This window comes from Dermacentor albipictus, chromosome 4 (genome assembly GCF_038994185.2).
Source record: "Dermacentor albipictus isolate Rhodes 1998 colony chromosome 4, USDA_Dalb.pri_finalv2, whole genome shotgun sequence".
Lineage (NCBI taxonomy): Eukaryota > Metazoa > Arthropoda > Arachnida > Ixodida > Ixodidae > Dermacentor > Dermacentor albipictus.
This window is the reverse complement of record NC_091824.1, coordinates 31,284,347-31,302,170: the sequence shown is the minus strand read 5'-3', so window position 1 is coordinate 31,302,170 and position 17,824 is coordinate 31,284,347. Positions and strand designations below refer to the sequence as shown.

Genomic DNA, 17,824 nt, shown 5'->3' with positions numbered 1-17,824 from the left:
CAGTTGTCACCATCTATTACCTGCGGTGCATTAGTGGTGCAGGTCGAGGCATCTCTCCTTTATGCCTCTCTCACTTTCTGTCACCATCTATTCAGCGATCACGCGCATCGCTGTTGCTTCGTTAGTTCGACCTTCTTTGTTTAGAGTCATCCAGGGACCAGGAGAGGGATTCGGTTCGTAGTCGTAGTCGGTTCGTAGGTTCGTAGCGGCCGGAGAAAACGCCAGTTGTGTTTAACTTTTCCTTTTGCTTCAATATTTCCCTGAGGGATGGCTCACCGCGACGCTGGCAGATTCTCGGAACCATATACCCGCGATATGGGTCAGATAAGGTGGAAAATAAAATAATGTGAAACAGCATCCATCATCAGGCCCTGCAATAACCGTTAAACCCATAAGCAATATGACTATCACTTGTTACCCCGTACGGCTTTTCCCTAATTGCATAGCACTTTCGTGCATAATTGGCAAATGGAAGCAAGAGTCGCAAGGAGTTTTTTTTTTTTGTTTCCAGATATCTATCTTCTTCGTTTATCCATGAGCTGTAACCTTACTCGAGGACGCTGTGAGCAGCGCCGCTCGTGGCAGCAAATGAAAATGTTGCCAGGCAGGGCGTTTGCGTACGTGATTCACTTTCAATTTATTGTTAATTGAAGATACGCAGTTGGTTGTTAGTAGTAGTATACAGGTGAAGGTCCCAAAGTCAAACGACTGCAGCGGGGCCCTCGGTTGAGAAATTAAGCGATGTACTAAGGAAGAGAGCCAAGGCAACAGACAGGAAGGAGAAGCCAAAATTAACAAATTTGACCGTTTTTTTTTGTGAAAATGTTTATGGATCATATTTATGGTTTATCAATCTTTTTATTTAAAAAGGAAGTAGAGAAAATGCCGCTGGAAGCGGAGAATAATTCCATGTGTCTTGAATAACGCTTCTACCGTTATCAATCGAGCCGCCTGACGTAGCCACTTCTCGGCTGTGCTAATGGGGGCATTTTTCTAACCTTCCGCGGTGGACGCTGTACGTCTGGAAGCACAGTGTCCTGCGCTCTACGCGGTTGTACGGGACTGGGGACCACGCATCGTTGTAAGCAACTTCCCAAATGACAACACGAGTCGATTTTGGCACTTAAATAGGTAGAGCAGTAAACGAGGGATCGAAAAGAAATGCGATTGTTCCGCAAATATATATATTTCTCTATAAGTGTTCAAGAGCTAATTCAAAATATGCTAATACAAATCTTTATTTTACACTTTCGTTTGTTTACTTGTCCTTGGCAGTGTTCTTCCAGCGCTTCTGTCATGCGCTAGTCCATTTGATGAGGTTCCTTGTTTGCCAAATAAAGGAGAGGGGTACCTCACAGGCGTGCCTGTAAGGTACACCTTATTTCAATTCTCTTTAGCGGGTTTACGCATCGTTATGGTGAATGGTGGGCATTATTCATATTTGTACTAGTAAAGGTACCTCCCCCCTCATTTTCATAGAAAAGTTACCTAGGGTTGCCCCCCCCCCCCCGAAAAAAAAAAGAATCCTGGGCACGTGCCTGCCAGGAGATAATAAAAATTGGCACGAAAAGCAATTATGTACCTCAACTGTGCTCGGGTCTCCCCCCACTGAAAGAAAATCCTGGGTACGCACCTCGCGTCGCATACTAGAAGCATAAAGACGCATAAATATGATACGTGATTTGACGTATTTTCACGCCCACAAGTTGTTCTAATAAATCCGTTAGTTATCCCGTAGGGAATGATGCGTAGCAGATGAAAGAAAACTACACTGCGAAACGTGCGGGGTGATACTTTTGACTGCACTACTTGCATGCGTAGCTTCCATAGCGTTGCCTGCTGTAGAGAGAGAGAGAGAGAGAAGGGAAGGAAAGGCAGGGAGGTTAACCAGACTTATTGCCTGCTGTAAGTGTGCAAGAGAATATAGAGGCAACATTACGCTAACGCAAGACATGTCGCACTTTCAATCATCTCGCTGAATTCCTTGCAGAAACTAAAACAGCAATCCCACTGGAAATCCGAGCCGGTTCTGGATGTGGATGCGAAACCACCTGCTCCGCTAATGCCAACTTCCTTCTCGACGTACAGTCTGGTCAGCTATCTGACGGCTCAGAAGAAAGAAGAGGACAAGAAAGTGCTCAGCAAAGCGCAGTGCGTTGTTAGATACTCCAGTGTTCAGCATGCCCGTGCTAAATCGGAGTTCTCTTTGCCTACATATAGTTAATAGTTTGACGAGAGCTCTTTTGATCTGGTAGCACGTTATAAAGATGCGTAAAATGACTGGCGAAAGCCAAGAATCGGAAAGTTTCGGAACCCAGACGAGTTCCTTGTTCATAATGCAGCGGAGGGAGTGCTGTACACATATATACGTAGCATGTGACGTAGGGAGCAGAGTTACCTCTCCCCAATTTATCTTCGCTCATCACGTCAAGCGCTACGTATACAAAGTGATTACGACACCGCTACCGCCGCATTATGAACTGGGAAGTTACATCAGTTCCGAAACAGTAATAAAATTTCGACTTGGGTAGCCGCCTTAATTTTTCGCTCTTCTCTGGCTACATCCCCGTGGTTGACGTCGTTCGGTAGGGTTCTTGCCGTAGGCTCAGCGGTGATTTGGCACAAGGTGCTCGTCATTAGCAATGATGATTGAACTTTATCGAGAGCAGATGACGTTGTTTGGCCGCCTTCCCTGAGGGTGACTTTCTCAGTGCAGGAAGCCATGTGACCTGGCCGTGTGCCTTGCCCTGTTCACCAGCTGACGCTTATAATCGGGGTTGAGGTTGGCGAGCTGGGTCTTCTGCTGCTCTGGTGTGGGGTGGGTGGTAAGGGAGGGGGGGGGGGCGTAGAGATGTGTTCTGAATTCGTAAATCGTGGAGGGAACGCGGTCATTTCCTCCCAGATAGCGGGAGAATCTGTTCAATACCATGCGCTCGAACACAGCTTGCCCGCACACGAAGTATGAATGTACGGATGGGACGGAGGTTTTGAACGCCCAGATACCTGTTCGGTTTTGACAGCATGGTCACTTCGGCGTATTTCCGCAGGGTGGGGCCGCCCGTGTCCCAAGCTCATGTCGATGTGTGCGATGAGATTGTCTATTGCTTTGTCGACAAAAACTGCGTAATGTTTCGTTTTTAATCGCGTCTCCACCCGGAACCTGCTCCTTATAGTAAATAAACAAAAATACGTCTCCGATGGCAGGGTTTGAACCAGAATCCCCATTCGCAATATCACCGTGCTGTAGCCACGAGGAGAAAGGCGCAGTCTTCCTAACATATGCCTAATTCTCAACGTTACAGGTCTTAGGTCGTGACACTCTGACGTGACACTTTGAGGCGACTGAAATGCTCATTGAGGCGTATGGACGCGTGATCGCCTCTAAGAGTCCTTCATTGTTAATTTCCGCCATTGCCGTTCTTCGCTCGGTGTAGCAGCTGGCGCTTAGAGATCATTTGAATCCCTCACTTGCGCTATATGAAGCGATAAATAATGACAAGTTTGTCCAAACAAGGGTTCGCTTATACACCAATCGCCAAACTGTGTGAGATCTGAGTGAGCTTTTTAAACACTTCGGCAAAAGTGTTCGGTTTTTAGAATAACGAAAAGACAGCGCCAGTGCCCGAGTGACACACGCCGCTCCCAACCGCGTGCTCTGCAGGCAGCGGGCTAAGGACGTCCTGGAGATGGTCTCCCTGGATACCATGACGTACCAGGTGTTCGACATCCCGCCTGTCACCTACGACGTGTACATCTCGACATTCGGCCGGGCCGACGCCAAACAGGTACACGTTGGCATGCGAGGAGGACAGGAAAGACACAAAGGACAAAGTGGCACTAAAGAGAAACAAAGTATTTGAGCTGCATTTGTAAATTACCATTCCACAATATAAATGTTTGAAGGTTTTAAATGTAGCACTGTAACTCGCATGGAACGGAATGAAAGACAGAATACGAGGGACAAAGCGCCGGCATTTAAACTGACTGTTTTATCAGGTAAACATTAGTGCGTGCCTTTGTGAGTTACAGCGCTACCCTTAAATCATGCTTACATTAAACAATTTTTACGGTTCTTCCCGACACAGTAGTAAAGAAACCATTTCCTTACCTTGAGAGGAGCCTCGTTAAGCCAGAAAAAGGCGCAACAAACGACAGACTGGTGGCGACGCCACCTCGAAGTTACCGCAATAACTGGGCGTGACGCCATGAATTTGACGGCACCTAATCGGGCCTGGATTACCTTTCTCTCGCTGACGATGAAATACATTGTATTTAAAAGAAAAGCCCAAAACTAAAACTGGCAAGTTTTAAGTTTCGAGAACTTGTGACGTTACACTGAGGTAACGGCGGTGCGGTTTCGGCGCGAGCGATAATTTTTTAGAACTGTCGAAATTTGACCTGATTTTCTCTTCTGATAGTCAACCTGTCACCCTTAAAGTTAACGAGAATGAAGTTTTGAAAGAATAATTTATCAATTCAAAGTGATTCAGTGTTTCTTTATAACGTTTAACGCGCACCCAAATTACAGTCCGCGAGAATCTTTGCATTCCGCCGAGAGAGCAATGCGGCAAGCATGGCCGGTGATCGAACTCTCGACCTTGTACGCCCGGCTTCAACACACCAAAGAAGTAGTGCTGGACGTAGTACACTTGGATCATGCGGCACCTCTGGTTCTGCGCTCGATCTTGCACGTACAGGTGCTGATCCAAACCGAACTCGGCGATGAGGAAGAGTGCCAAACAGAAAACATCGAGCTCGAGGAGAAATGGACTCAGCAGCCTCCTCACGACTACAAGGGCTTTGGCGGAGGTAAGAACACAAGTCGCGAACGCTCTTCTACCAGCAGAGTCACTTTTGACTCCACGCGCAGTGTTGACGGCCTGGCATGGTGTTTCGTCTTGCGTTGGCCTCATGACGAGCGAATTCTCACTAGTGGCTGATCATGGTTTTCGGGCACTGTTGTCTTGTGATCAAACGATTCCACGATGTGCCCGCGACATTCCACGATGATGGCACTACTTCACATATAGGTAAACCTTACCTCAAGTTTTGTGTGGTAACTCTAAAATATTGACATGCATACTTCTTTATCTTTATCGGGTGACCCCGTTACACCGCCTAACAAATGTCGCACAGCGCAGGACGCGCCTGCATGTATAGGAAGTTTCTGGAATGTGATCGATGCTTGCATCCACTGTCTGTGACCGAACCTTGTGTAATCTGATTGCATGTATGCGCGACGCGAATAATGTAGAACTTTGTGGAAGACACGCGGATCCCAGCGATTACTGTGGAACAATCGACGACTGGTGTATAAAAGCTGACGCGCTTGACCTGCTAATCAGATTTTCGACGATCGCCGACTGTGTTCGCCGCTGTCGCCGTTCCTTGAGTATAGCGTGTTCTCTGAGGGCAGAAGTTCGCCCAATAAAACGCTAGTTTCGTCATTCCCAGTATTGCTGCTTTCCTCACCGTCACTACTACGTGACATCTGGTGGAGGTGCTTTGAGTTCATGTACCGGACGCCCCCACAAAGCCGTGACCCAAGCCCGAACGCGAAAGACAACACCAACGTCAACAAGAACCAGCGCGGTAGCCGCAGGCTGCTAGGACTGCCCCCGGTGCACGGACTTTTGCCTGGGACGAGCAGGAAGATTGTCACCAAGTCCACTCCTATGGCAGCCCCAGCGTCCCCCATCGTGCTTCAGCAGTCCAGGGAGCCTCCGACGTTCCGCGGTTCAACTTTGGACGACCCAGGAAAGCTGGCTTGAGACGTATGAGAGGGTCGCTACATTAAACAGCTGGAAAAACGACGACAAACTGCGACATGTCTGTATCGCATTGGAAGACTCCGCCAGGACGTGGTTCGAGAACCGAGAAACCGTCTTAATGACCTGGGACCTGTTCCGAAGCGGCTTCTTGCAGACATTCACAAGCGTCGTATGCCGAGAACGAGCCCAAGCACTACTAAATACCCGAGTGCAGCTGCTTAATGAGGCCACTGCGATCTCTCACGGAGGAAATGAGCCGTCTATTCCGCCACGCCGACCCGGAAATGTCTGAAGAGAAGAAACTCCGCTTACTCATGCGTGATGTGAAGGAGGACTAATCACCGGAATGGTACGAAGCACACCGAAGCCAGTCGACGAGTTTCTTCGCGAGGCCACCAGCATCGAAAAGACACTCGTGATGCGGAACCGGCAATTCAAGCGCCGCACGAACTCTACAAATTACATTATGCAAAAAAAAAGTGGTGAGGCGTGCAGACAGGACACAGGAGAAGAGAAGTGGACAACACGAACGCTGACTATCAACTGAAGGGAGCACTGAGGCGAAAAAAAGGAAGAAGACACAAAACTGATCTGCGCAAACTCTGTAGTGGTATCACCACGTGTCAGTCGGGTACATGTGCTGGTCTACGTGATAGATAACTGTTAAGGCACTTACTCTCTTCCTTATGTGAAGCAGTCGAAGGCTGACTCACGCACGCACGCACTTCCACCAATATAGATATGCCATGCCTCTACCATAAGACGCGTATCTTCATTCTTATGCCTGTGCAATATCGCGCATTCATCTAACTCTGGCGTGCAGATGTAATGTTGGCAATATAGGGAAAGATTAGAAGGCGATCCCCCGCTTAACATTGTATGTTCCATTAGCCTCTGATTGATACACCACTCCGTTTGCCCTGCGTAAAACTGATCACAGCTGAAGGGAACTTTATAAACCACACCCACACGACAGTCAGTAAAACTGTTGTTCTTATTCTGCTTCACTGGACGAATATCTGTTCTTTTTTTGCCTTTTACCTGCTCCCTTTTCCTCTGCACGGCAGCGCATATCTTACCTAGCCTATTGGGAGCAGTGAAAGCAACATTAACATCATATGTATTTGCAATTCTTTAGGCCTGTGCGATACTGAATAAATGTACGGAATAACCACTACTCTTTTTTTGCTCTTACTGCTTTCTGTAATCACGTCCGCCCCCCTTGAAACCGACTTCTTTAGGCGTTCAGTCACAGTGGCCACTGCTACGCTAGGATAACGTGCTTCTAATACGCGCCGGACCTGTGCATTAAAACTGGCGCTCATTTTGTGCATGCAGGATCTGGTGAGAGAGACTTGAGGCACGACATGGCAATTTCGTTTTTTACTGCTTAGGAATGCTTGGGTTGAAAGTTTAACAACGGATTCGAAGATCTTGGGGATTGCCAACAAACGTGATTTTGTTCGAAGACCAAGAATTTTTTTTTTGCATAATCAATCCTTACCTACTAGCTCAGCGCTCTGTCGTTCTAAGCCGACAAATCACGCCGGAGTTCAATCACCGGCCACCGACGACCTACGTGAGACTATCAGAGCGGCCGTACGGGAAGAGCTGCGGAAGTTCTACCCAAGGTCGCAGTCTCAAGTGGAGTCAGTCGCCGAAATCGTCAAAGAGGAGGTTCAGAGATCGCTGGGAGTTCCTGACGTGCAACCACAATCACCACAGTCCCAGCCGGAAGCGATGACCTACGCCGCCGTCAAGGTCCCCCTCCGCGACCACGCCAGGGCCCTATAAAACCGTAGTTCCGTTGTCAACCGCCGCCGCCGCCAGCACACCCACCCGTCGCCCAGCGCAGCTACGCGAGGAAGACAGGGGCTTGGTGAGCCCCCGACCAGCGCCCGCTCTGCTATCACTGCGTAGAAGCGTACCGCCGATGCCCATACCGTGACTTGGGACTGGGAGCGTTCGCCGTCAATGCGCTGCGTCCACAGCTTGTAGAGCGACCGCGTGACATCGGCGACTACCTCGCCGCTGCTCAGTGCAGTTCTCGACGACACTCCTGTTCGCCATCACCAGGCCGCTACCTGTCACCGCAGCACCGACCATACAATGGCCCAGCCCGGGGCCGTTCTGTGAGCCCACATTTGGAAAACTAAAAGCAGCAACCGATGGAGGTGCGGTTGCTGTACGTCGAAATGACGAAGGTCCTCCGCCACCGACGAAGACGCCGAAGAGACTATCTCGACGACATAACAACAAAACACCGCCGTCCCGACGAATTCTGGAAGCAAAGAATACGCCGACGAAAGACGACCTGACGACGCCACATACCAGCCACAGGTCAACGCGACGCATCCGTGATCCAACGCCATGACCTAACTGTAACGCACGACAAAGAACCACCAACCTCGACGTGCTTCTCGACGACCACGCAGTCACCGTCTTAGTGGTCACTCAATATCACTCCAATCCATATCAAGTCTATCTAGTTAAGGCCGATCCACACGACGGACCAAATTGCTCTTTTGGACCGCGGTCCGCGCATCACGTGATAGGACGTCACCAGTTCGTGCGTACCGCCGTTGGCCCGCGCAAGACCGCGGCCCTCGCGGTCCAACAAATCGCTGAGGCTTTTCCCGCTTCAATTTTGGCGGCGGACCGCACGCAAACCGCGGCGATTTTGGCGCAGCCGACGAATTTTGTCCGGCAACAGAGTGTCTTGAGCCAAATCCACTCTAGTTTTCGGCTCAGCAAAAGCCCGTCAAGCCAGTCGTTTCATGTCCGCCGTTCCGCCTACTTGTGCGTGCAGCAGATATATTTTTTAAACACCGTGTCGTCTTGGAGTGGCGAGGAGGTTTTTTATTTTGTATCCCTCGTTGAGCAGTTCCCTGCTTTGTGGGACTCGAGCCGGAATGATTACAAGATAACGCGGAAAAGCGTTAGTGTAGCTTCTTGGTCTGCTCTGCCGTCTGCTATGGTGGTCCGCCGTGTGGGTGTGCTCTGCGCCGGACCGGACCGTGGCGGGCCATGACGTCGCATCACGTGACCGATCGGCCCGCAGACTTGGTCCGTCGTGTGGATCGGCCTTTAACGAGCTCGAGTCCTTTCAAAACCGCGTCGTCAGATACATCCATTCATCCTACTCATACGACGTAAGCGTATCATCCTTAAGAGCAAAATCTGATCTGCAGCCCCTTCGACGGCCATAGTTCCCGAACCAGACTTCGACATAAATCCAAATCTCCCCGTGATTAAGCTGCAACTGCTCAGAAGTATGCTTCGACGATACAAAGGGTGCTTTTCGACGCCATCAAGGATTCGACAAACACCAGTCGCAAAGCAGTGCATAATCACCGGAGTGCGCTCGACCACTCCGCCAGAGCCCTTACCGAGTTTCGACGCGAGAACGTGAAGCATAAGGGAACAAGTCGACGAAATGCTGCGCGACGACATCATCCAGCCGTCGAAAAGCCCGTGGGCATCTCCTGTAGCCTTGCTGAAGAAAAAGGACGGAACCCTACGTTTCTTCGTCGATTATCGTCGACTTAACAAGACCATTCCACGGATAGACGACGCATTAGATCGGCTCTGCAACGCAAAATACTTCTCGTCGATGGATCTCAAGTCTGGCTACTGGCAAATAGAAGTCGCCAAGAGAGGTCGCGAAAAAGACCGCCTTCATCACGCCAGACGGTCTCTACGAGTTAAAGGTCATGCCATTCAGATTGTGCTCGGCGCCTGCAACGTTCCAGCGCGTGATGGACACGGTTTTAGCGGGATCGAAGTGGCAGACCTGTCTTGTTTACTTGAATGACGTAGTCGTCTTCGGAAATTTCGACTACCACCTTAGGCGGCTTGCGACAGTACTGGAGGCCATCAAGTCATCAGGGCTCAGTGTGAAGCCGGAACAGTGCCGCTTCGTTTACGACGAGCTTCTGTTTATAGGCCACGTAATCAGCAAAGCTGGTGTCCGCCCCGACCTGCAAAAGACAGCTGCCATCGCTAAGTTCCCGCAGCACCTCGACAAGGCAGTACGTAGATTCATTGGCATGGGTGCCTACTATAGGCACATTGTCAAGAGCTTCTCACGCATCGCGGAGCCGCTAACACATCTAACCAAATGTGATGTCGCGTTCAAGTGGGAAACGCCGCAGGCCGACGCATTTCAAGAACTCAAAAGACGCATGCAGTCGCCGCCGGTACTTGCGCACTTCGACGAGGACGTCAATACCGAAATTCACATTGACGCCAGTAGCCTAGGTGCCGTCTTAGTCCAGAGGAAAAATGGACTTGAATGGGTTATAGCTTACGCTAGCCGGTCACTGTCGAAAGCGGAAGGCAATTATTCTACGACTGAGAAGAAATGTCTCGCCATTATTTAGGCTACAGCAAAATTCCGCCGTAACCTATATGGCAGGCCATTCAAAGTGGTCAGCGACCATCACGCGCTGTGTTGGCTAGCTAATTTAAAGGACCCTTTAGGACGGCTGACGCGGTGGAGCCTCAGACTGCAATATTGGCACGTATACTTGTTTATATGTTTCAGGTAACCGCTTGTCACCGCCTAACAAATGTTATCGCACAGCGCGGGACGCGCCTGCATGTATCGGAAGTTTCTGGAATGTTATCGATGGTTCCTTCCGCTGTCTGTCACCGAACCTTGTGTTATCTGTTTGCATGTATGCGCGACGCGAACAGTGTAGAACTTTGTCGAAGACACGTGGGTCCCAGCGATTACTCTGGAACATTCGACGACTGATGTATAAAAGCCGACGCGCTGGACCCGTTGATCAGATTTTCGAAGATCGCCGACTGGGTTGGCCGTTTTTTCTAGGAATGATGAAATCCTTTATTACAAAGTTTCGAATGACAACAGCCATGTTTGTTTGGTTGAAAAGCCCCTTGTTCCCGTCCAAGGAATGCAGCACCCGGCCTAGTGCTCCTCGCCCTCGTCGATGTCCTTTGAGTCCATGCCAACCTCCGCGTAGTCCTTTTCGAGGGCGGCCATGTCCTCACGGGCGTCGGAGAACTCCCTCTTCCATGCCTTCACCCACGTACCAGTGTACGAAGGCGCGCTTAGCATACATGAGGTCGAACATGTGGTCCAGTCGGCCCCATGCCTCGACAATGGCTGTCGGGTTGGACAACATGCACACAGCACGCGGAACCTTGGCCTGGTCTCCGCCGGGCACAACAGTAGGCGGCTGGTAGTTTATGCCCACATTGAATCCTATGGGACACCGGCCCACAAACTGGATGCTACGCTTGGTCGTGATGGTTGCAATGTCACCACGGCACCACGTCGCTTAGGCACCACGTCTCCACGGTACAGCATACACCAGGCCATGTACAATTGCCATGGCGCGGATCGCATTTGACCATCTGGTTGGCCGGCTCGAAACATGCGTTGGTAATCTCGGCCACGGTAAGCTGCTCATGGTAGGCCTTCTCAGCGGTGATGATGGGAGCGTATGCGACCAGTGGAAAGTGGATCCTAGGTTAAGGTACCAAGTTGGTCTGAAACTCGGTCAAGTCGACGTTGAGTGCACCATGAAGGAGATAAGGAGGAGACAACTTGACTAATGAGCCGGTTCAGGCTGGTGCATGAGGGTCGTTCAATATCCTAATTGCGCCGGCAGATCTCGAAGATGGCCTCATTGTCAACCATGAAGGCGCAGTCAGAGAGTTCCAGAGTCGTGTGTGTGGTCAAGATGGAGTTTTATGGTTCAACAACACCAGTTGAGACCTGGGGTATTGGGTAGATGGAAAACTGGAGCTTGGACATCTTCCCATAGTCAACCGAAAGGCGCTCTATGTGGATCGAGGTGAATCCAGAGCCAGTGCTGCCGCCAAAGCTGTGGAACACAAGGAAGCCCTGTAGACTCGTACACACGTCGGCCAGCTTCCGGATGCGGTCAAGCACCAGGTCGACCGAGCTTCTTGGCAATGGTGCAATGTCCACTCGCGTAGTTGTGTGCAGCGTCCTCTTTGCCAGTGATTAGCTGCTCCGGGTGGTAGAGTTGCCGGTAAGCGCCAGTGCGCATCTCGTCAACAACTGTTGGCTCGAGATCAATGAACACAGCTCGTGGGACATAATGGCCGGCGCCGGTATCGGCGAAGTAAGTGTTGAAAGAATCACCGATCCCACCGGGCAGCTTGTCGCTGGGCATCTGTTGTAGACGGCGGCTTGTGGGGCTGCGTTGGTGTTCTGTTTGCGGTCCGGGCTTGGATGACGGCTTGTCGGAGGCGTCCGGTACATGAATGAAAAGCACGTCCACCATATGTCACGTGGTAATGACGTATAAAGAACACAGTAGCAATACTGTGGAAGACGAAACTAACTTTATTGGGTGAACCTGTGCCCAGAAAAAACAGGCTGCACTCAATGCTCTAGGAAAACGGCGAACACAGTCGGCGATTGTCGAAAATCTTATCAGCGGGTCAAGCGCCTCGGGCTTTTATACATCAGTCGTCGAATGTTCCATAGTCTGGGCCCGCGTGTTTTCCATAAAGTTCTGCACTATTCGCGTCGCGCACACATGCAATCAGATTACGCAAGGTTCGGTGACAGATAGCGGATGTAACCATCGATAACATTCCAAAATGTTCCAGACCGCCGACGTTGCCTTTTACGTTAAGACATGCCGAGACTGTCAGCAACGCAAGACACCACTGACAAGGCCAGCAGGATTACTACAGCCGATCCAGTCTACTTGCCCATCATTTCAGCAGATCATGATGGATTTGTTGAGACCGTTTCTGATGTCAACATCCAGAAATAAGTGGATCGTCTTGGCGATTGACTATCTCACCCGCTTCGCTGAGGCTAAAGCCATACCTAGAGGCAGCGCAGCCGAAGTGGCGAAATTTTTGTTGAAAACATTTTGATGCGACATGGTGCCCCAGAAGTCCTCGTCACCGACAGAGGAACAGCCTTTACAGCGGAGCTCACCCAAGCCATTCTGCAATACAGCCATACAAACCACAGAAGGACAACTGCCTACAACCCGCAGACGAATGATCTCACGGAGCGTTTGAACAAGACCCTCGCCGACATGCTAGCAATGTACGTCGACGTCGAGCACAAGACGAGTGACGTGGTCCTGCCGTACGCAACCTTTGCTTACAATACGGCGGTGAAAGAAACAACACAGATCACGCCGTCCAAGCTGATTTACGGCAGGAACCTGACGACGACTCTCGACGCCATGCTGCTGCACGTAACTGACGAAGAGAATGTTGACGTCGCGAGCTATCTCCAGCGCGCCGAAGAAGCCCGACAGCTCGCCCGCCTGCGAATCAAGAGCCAGCAGAGGAACGACAGCCGACACTACAACCTCCGACGACGTTATCGAGTACCAGCCCGGCGGCCGTGTTTGGGTCTGGACCACGATACGCCGACGATGACTGAGTGAGCAACTATTGCGACGTTATTTCGGACCCTGCAAGATCATCCGACCTATAGGCGCACTGGACTATGACGTCGTGCCAGACGGCATTTCGCATTCACAGCGGCGCCGCGCACGATCTGAAGTGGTCCACGTGGTGCGTCTTAAGCCCTTTAACGCACGCTGACGAACTCTATTATTTTGTTGTTTCTTTGCTACTTGTCTTTCTTTATTACTTTTATTTGTTTGCAGCATCGTGTCGATGCTTTTTATAGGGGGGTATTGGCACGTGTACTTGTTTATCTTTTTCGGGTGACCGCTTGTCACCGCCTAACAAATGTTATCCCACAGCGCAAGACGCGCCTGGATGTATCGGAAGTTTCTGGAATGTTATCGATGGTTCCATCCGCTGTCTGTCACCGAACCTTGTGTAATCCGATTGCATGTATGCTCGACGCGAATAATGTAGAACTTTGTGGAACACACGGGGGTCCCAGCGATTAGTCTGGAACATTCGACGACTGATGTATGAAAGTCGACGCGCTTGACTCGCTGATCAGATTTTCGATGATCGCCGACTGTGTTCGCCGCTGTCGGCGTTCTTTGAGTGTAGCGTGTTTTCTGAGGGCACAAGTTCGCCCAATAAAACGCTAGTTTCGCCATTCTCAGTATTACTGCTTTCCTCTACGTGACAATATGCTTAATTAGACCAAACATGTATCGGCAAAAACGCACCCCTATTCACACTTCTCCGTCAAGGTCGTTGCAGACTGTCGCGACTTATGCAATCCTTAACTGCTCGTTTGATACTTCATAGGACTTGTCTGTTATCCCAGCACGTTATTTATTTATTTATTTATTTATTTATTTATTTATTTATTTATTTTCACACCCCACAGTATATGGTACGGCGATGTAATGGAATATCTAGTGGGCCGTAGCGTTCCCGCATCATGACGGTAACTGTGTTACTGTTCTTTTTCGATCGAAATACCACTACGTCGGGTCCCACTACGACGAGCACCACTTAATAAATATCTTTATTCACTTCAACGACCAATTAGAACGTCTGCCCAGTGCCAAGCTTATGTATCTATGCATTTCGCTTGTGTGATTCGTTTCCCGAGATCCCTCGAACTTCGCTTAAGTGGCATTCTGTTGGTTTTATTTCTAGTTCCATATTCTAGAGTGACGTGATACGGGATGCATACTGAAGTGCCGTATGTACTAGTCTGCGTCAGCCAGCGTTTACGGTCCTCTCCTTGCAGGAAATGGAACGCCCATTGGTAGCGATGCTCAGGGCTTGCGGAGTGGCGAAGACGTGATGAACCTTTTGGACTTCCTGAAAAACTCGTCCGACGTGAGTAGGAATAACGCTGCACGTCTGTAAAGCAGTGAGCGCGACGAGGCGTTCGTGAAAGAACACCTCCGCAAAGCTAAATTTGTTCACCTATAGTGTGTTCCGCCGCATTGCCGCTGCAGTCCCCAAGAGAGGCGAGCAAAGGTCAGCATAATCGGGAATTTTGTGCGTTGTCTTCTTAGAGCTTCCCATTAGGACCCGCCGTGGTTGCTCAGTGGCTATGGTGTTGGGCTGCTGAGCACGAGGTCGCGGGATCGAATCCCGGCCACGGCGGCCGCATTTCGATGGGGGCGAAATGCTAAAACACCCGTGTGCTTAGATTTAGGTGCACGTTAAAAAACCCCAGGTGGTCAAAATTTCCGGAGTCCTCCACTACGGCGTGCCTCATAATCAAAGTGGTTTTGGCAAGTAAAACCCCAAATATTATATTATTATTATTCTCATTAGGTTTGGCCATTTTGAACAGATCTGCGTAGGGTATAATAGAGCGCTGCACGGGCCCGGTGTGGAAGAACACCGAAATCTTTGTTACTCCCGTGGGAACATCAGTGATGCAATGCCTGTGGTGTTATTTTCCCACTGGAGCGCATGCCTTTTATCTTGATCGTACGATTTGGCCCTAAGAGGTCATTTACCTAGCATATATATATATATATATATATATATATATATATATATATATATATATATATATATATATATATATATATATATATATATATACATATATATATATATATATATATATATATATATATATATATATATATATATATATATATATACTTATAAGGTGCTTTGTTGACGTGTTTGTATTAACGGAAATTAACATTACCGACACTCTAACCGATGTATTTAGGCTTCCCGGTTACCATGCCTATTTCATTACACGCAACAACAGCAGGGGTGGTGGCATTGCGGTATACTTCAGGGAATCATTGATGATCTCCGAGGTTACCGTTTCCTTCGGCACAGCGGAGGTCATGGCCTTTGAAGTATACTGTCGTGGTATTTCATTTTGTCTTCTTGCTATGAACCGACCTCCTAGTCAAAATGTGTTGGGATTTACTGAAGAATTACAAACTATACTGAAAACCAACTTTGTTGCTAAAAACGTGTGCATGATAGGGGACATCAATATCGATTTGATGAAGGGTGATCGCCATGGCACTGAAAGTTACTTAACAGTACTCGCAGAATTTGGCATTGAACCACATGTCGCCGATCCTACTAGAGAAGAATTTCTTAATAATCGCATTACAGCTACTTGCATTGACCACGCTAACGTCCGTGCGTCGAACATTTCTTCAGTGTCCGGAGCTGTAATCAGACAGAAACTGGCAGATCACTATTACATTGCGTGTCGCCTTATGAAAACTGACTCTATGCAGCACGCTAACTCTACCAGGTGTGTTGTGACCATTCTAGACCAAAAAAAGTTCGATAATCATGTCACTGAATATGATTGGGATTCATTTACTCATCATAACACTAACGACACTGCGTACGATAGCTTGGTCAGGATATTAGGCGAAATAAACAAAGTGTGCAAAAAAACTTTGGTTGTGAAGAAACGTAAAATTGACTGCCAGTGGCTGACTGCGGAAATCCTGGCTGCTATCAAAGAAAAGGACACTTTCTGGTCTCGATGCCGCAGGGCGCCAAAAAATGACAAACTTCGAGCAGAATATCGTTGCATCAGAAATAAGGTAACTACGCTTATCCGCTTATCAAAGAGGAAGTTCTTTGCGCAGCAGTTTCACAACACTCGTCGCGACGTAAGGAACACTTGGTCTCTGATAAACCAGTTACGTGGTAACATACGCTTGTCCGTCCAAGAAGCAGTGGAGCATAATTTTGGTGTAGTGTCGCCTATTTTGGCTAATGAGTTCAATAACGTATTTTCGGCTGAGCAACGGGTCGCAGTCCAAACTTTGAGCTCGACAAAGATTAAAAACAGTGTATCGCCATCAGCCTTCCTTCCTCTTATGACAGAATCTGATCTTTTCAGCATTTTGTCTAGTCTGAAACGTAATAAATCCGCCGGACTTGACAACATTATCATAGCTGATCTGATAAGAAACATTACAGCTCTGAAACATGTTCTGCTATTTATTTTAAACGGCATAATTGCAACTGGTACATGGCCAGATTCACTGAAGAGTGCTCGCGTTGTTCCTCTGTACAAAAGTGGGAAAAAGAATGATATTGCCAACTACCGCCCTATTTCTGTTCTTTCCTGCATATCCCAGATTTTAGAAAAACACGTACTTTCTGCGATGAATGCATGTGTTGCTAAACATGACCTAATGAGTGTGAATCAGTACGGATTTGTTAGTGGGTGTGGAACACAGGTGCTATTAGAAAATCTCTCTGATTTACTGCACCAAAGCCTGGAAAACAATGAGGTGGTATTTGGGCTTTTTTTGGACGTAAAAAAAGCTTTCAACACAGTAAATCATCAAATTTTAATCTCTAAACTGTATTCATATGGATCTAGGGGTCCTTTTTTGTCACTAATTAAAAACTATCTACACAATCGCTCACAAGTAGTCATGTTTGGGCCTATCTGCAGTGACGCGGTAAGTCTGGTGTGCGGTGTCCCGCAAAGGTTTATCTTATCTCCTTTGTTGTTCAACTTATATGTGAATGATATATGTGACCACGTGAAAGCATCCACCGTATTCCTTTATGCCGATGACACTTTACTAGTGTCAAGCAACCCTGAGTTTTCATGTGCCCTGGCTAACCTTCAAGAGGACGCTATTAAAGTTAGTGATTGGTTTGACTCAAACTTAATACAAATAAATAGCACCAAATCCAGACTTGTCTGTTTTCGTAACCCGCACAAAGATGTACCAAGCGTCGCTTCCATATATTTACACCCTTCATATTGCTCTTTGTGCTCTTGTCAACCTATAGCTAGCGTCCAGTCGGTTAAGTATCTTGGTGTGCACATAGACAGTGATCTGACGTGGATTGCTCATTTGACCCACATTTGTAAGAAACTTAGAAGTGTTGCATGTTTGTTGTTTAATTTAAAAACCATGATGCCTTTTTCTATCAGAAAACTAATCGCCCAGGCTCTGGGGTATAGTGTTTTAAGATACGGTATGTGTTGTTTTTTTAACTGCTCTTTCACATGGAAATGTCGAGTTAATAGGATTTTGAAAAACATCGCTACAAGCGTCCTCTACATGCCACAGGAGAATTTGCCCAGCAGTGTCTTTAGAACAGCCGGTTTGCCTTCTTTTGAGAATCTTTTTAAACAAATCGTAGTACTTAAATATTTTTGGAGCAGTGCA

The 17,824-nt window shown here is 48.4% G+C and overlaps 2 protein-coding genes and 1 pseudogene across 8 annotated transcripts in view; 1 reads left to right on the top strand and 2 right to left on the bottom strand.

The window, feature by feature from the left end:
- LOC135900151 (uncharacterized) overlaps positions 1–8,193 on the bottom strand; it is a 104,924-nt gene extending 96,731 nt beyond the window's left edge. Inside the window, exon 1 of the transcript XR_010563808.1 lies at positions 8,179–8,193. The gene's annotated coding sequence lies outside the window, so the exon portion shown is untranslated. The remainder of the gene's footprint in view (positions 1–8,178) is intronic.
- LOC135900150 (cytoplasmic dynein 2 intermediate chain 1) overlaps positions 1–17,824 on the top strand; it is a 120,295-nt gene that overhangs the window by 62,576 nt on the left and 39,895 nt on the right. For all 7 annotated transcript variants that reach the window (XR_010563805.1, XM_070536880.1, XM_070536882.1 and 4 more), the window contains 4 exons: positions 1,991–2,151; positions 3,662–3,785; positions 4,698–4,809; positions 14,428–14,519. Coding sequence is in view for 6 of the 7 variants with exons in the window: in XM_070536880.1 (XP_070392981.1) it covers positions 1,991–2,151; positions 3,662–3,785; positions 4,698–4,809; positions 14,428–14,519 (489 nt within the window). In the remaining variant the exon portion in view is untranslated. The remainder of the gene's footprint in view (positions 1–1,990; positions 2,152–3,661; positions 3,786–4,697; positions 4,810–14,427; positions 14,520–17,824) is intronic.
- On the bottom strand, positions 10,583–12,183 carry LOC135900149 (tubulin alpha chain-like; annotated as a pseudogene).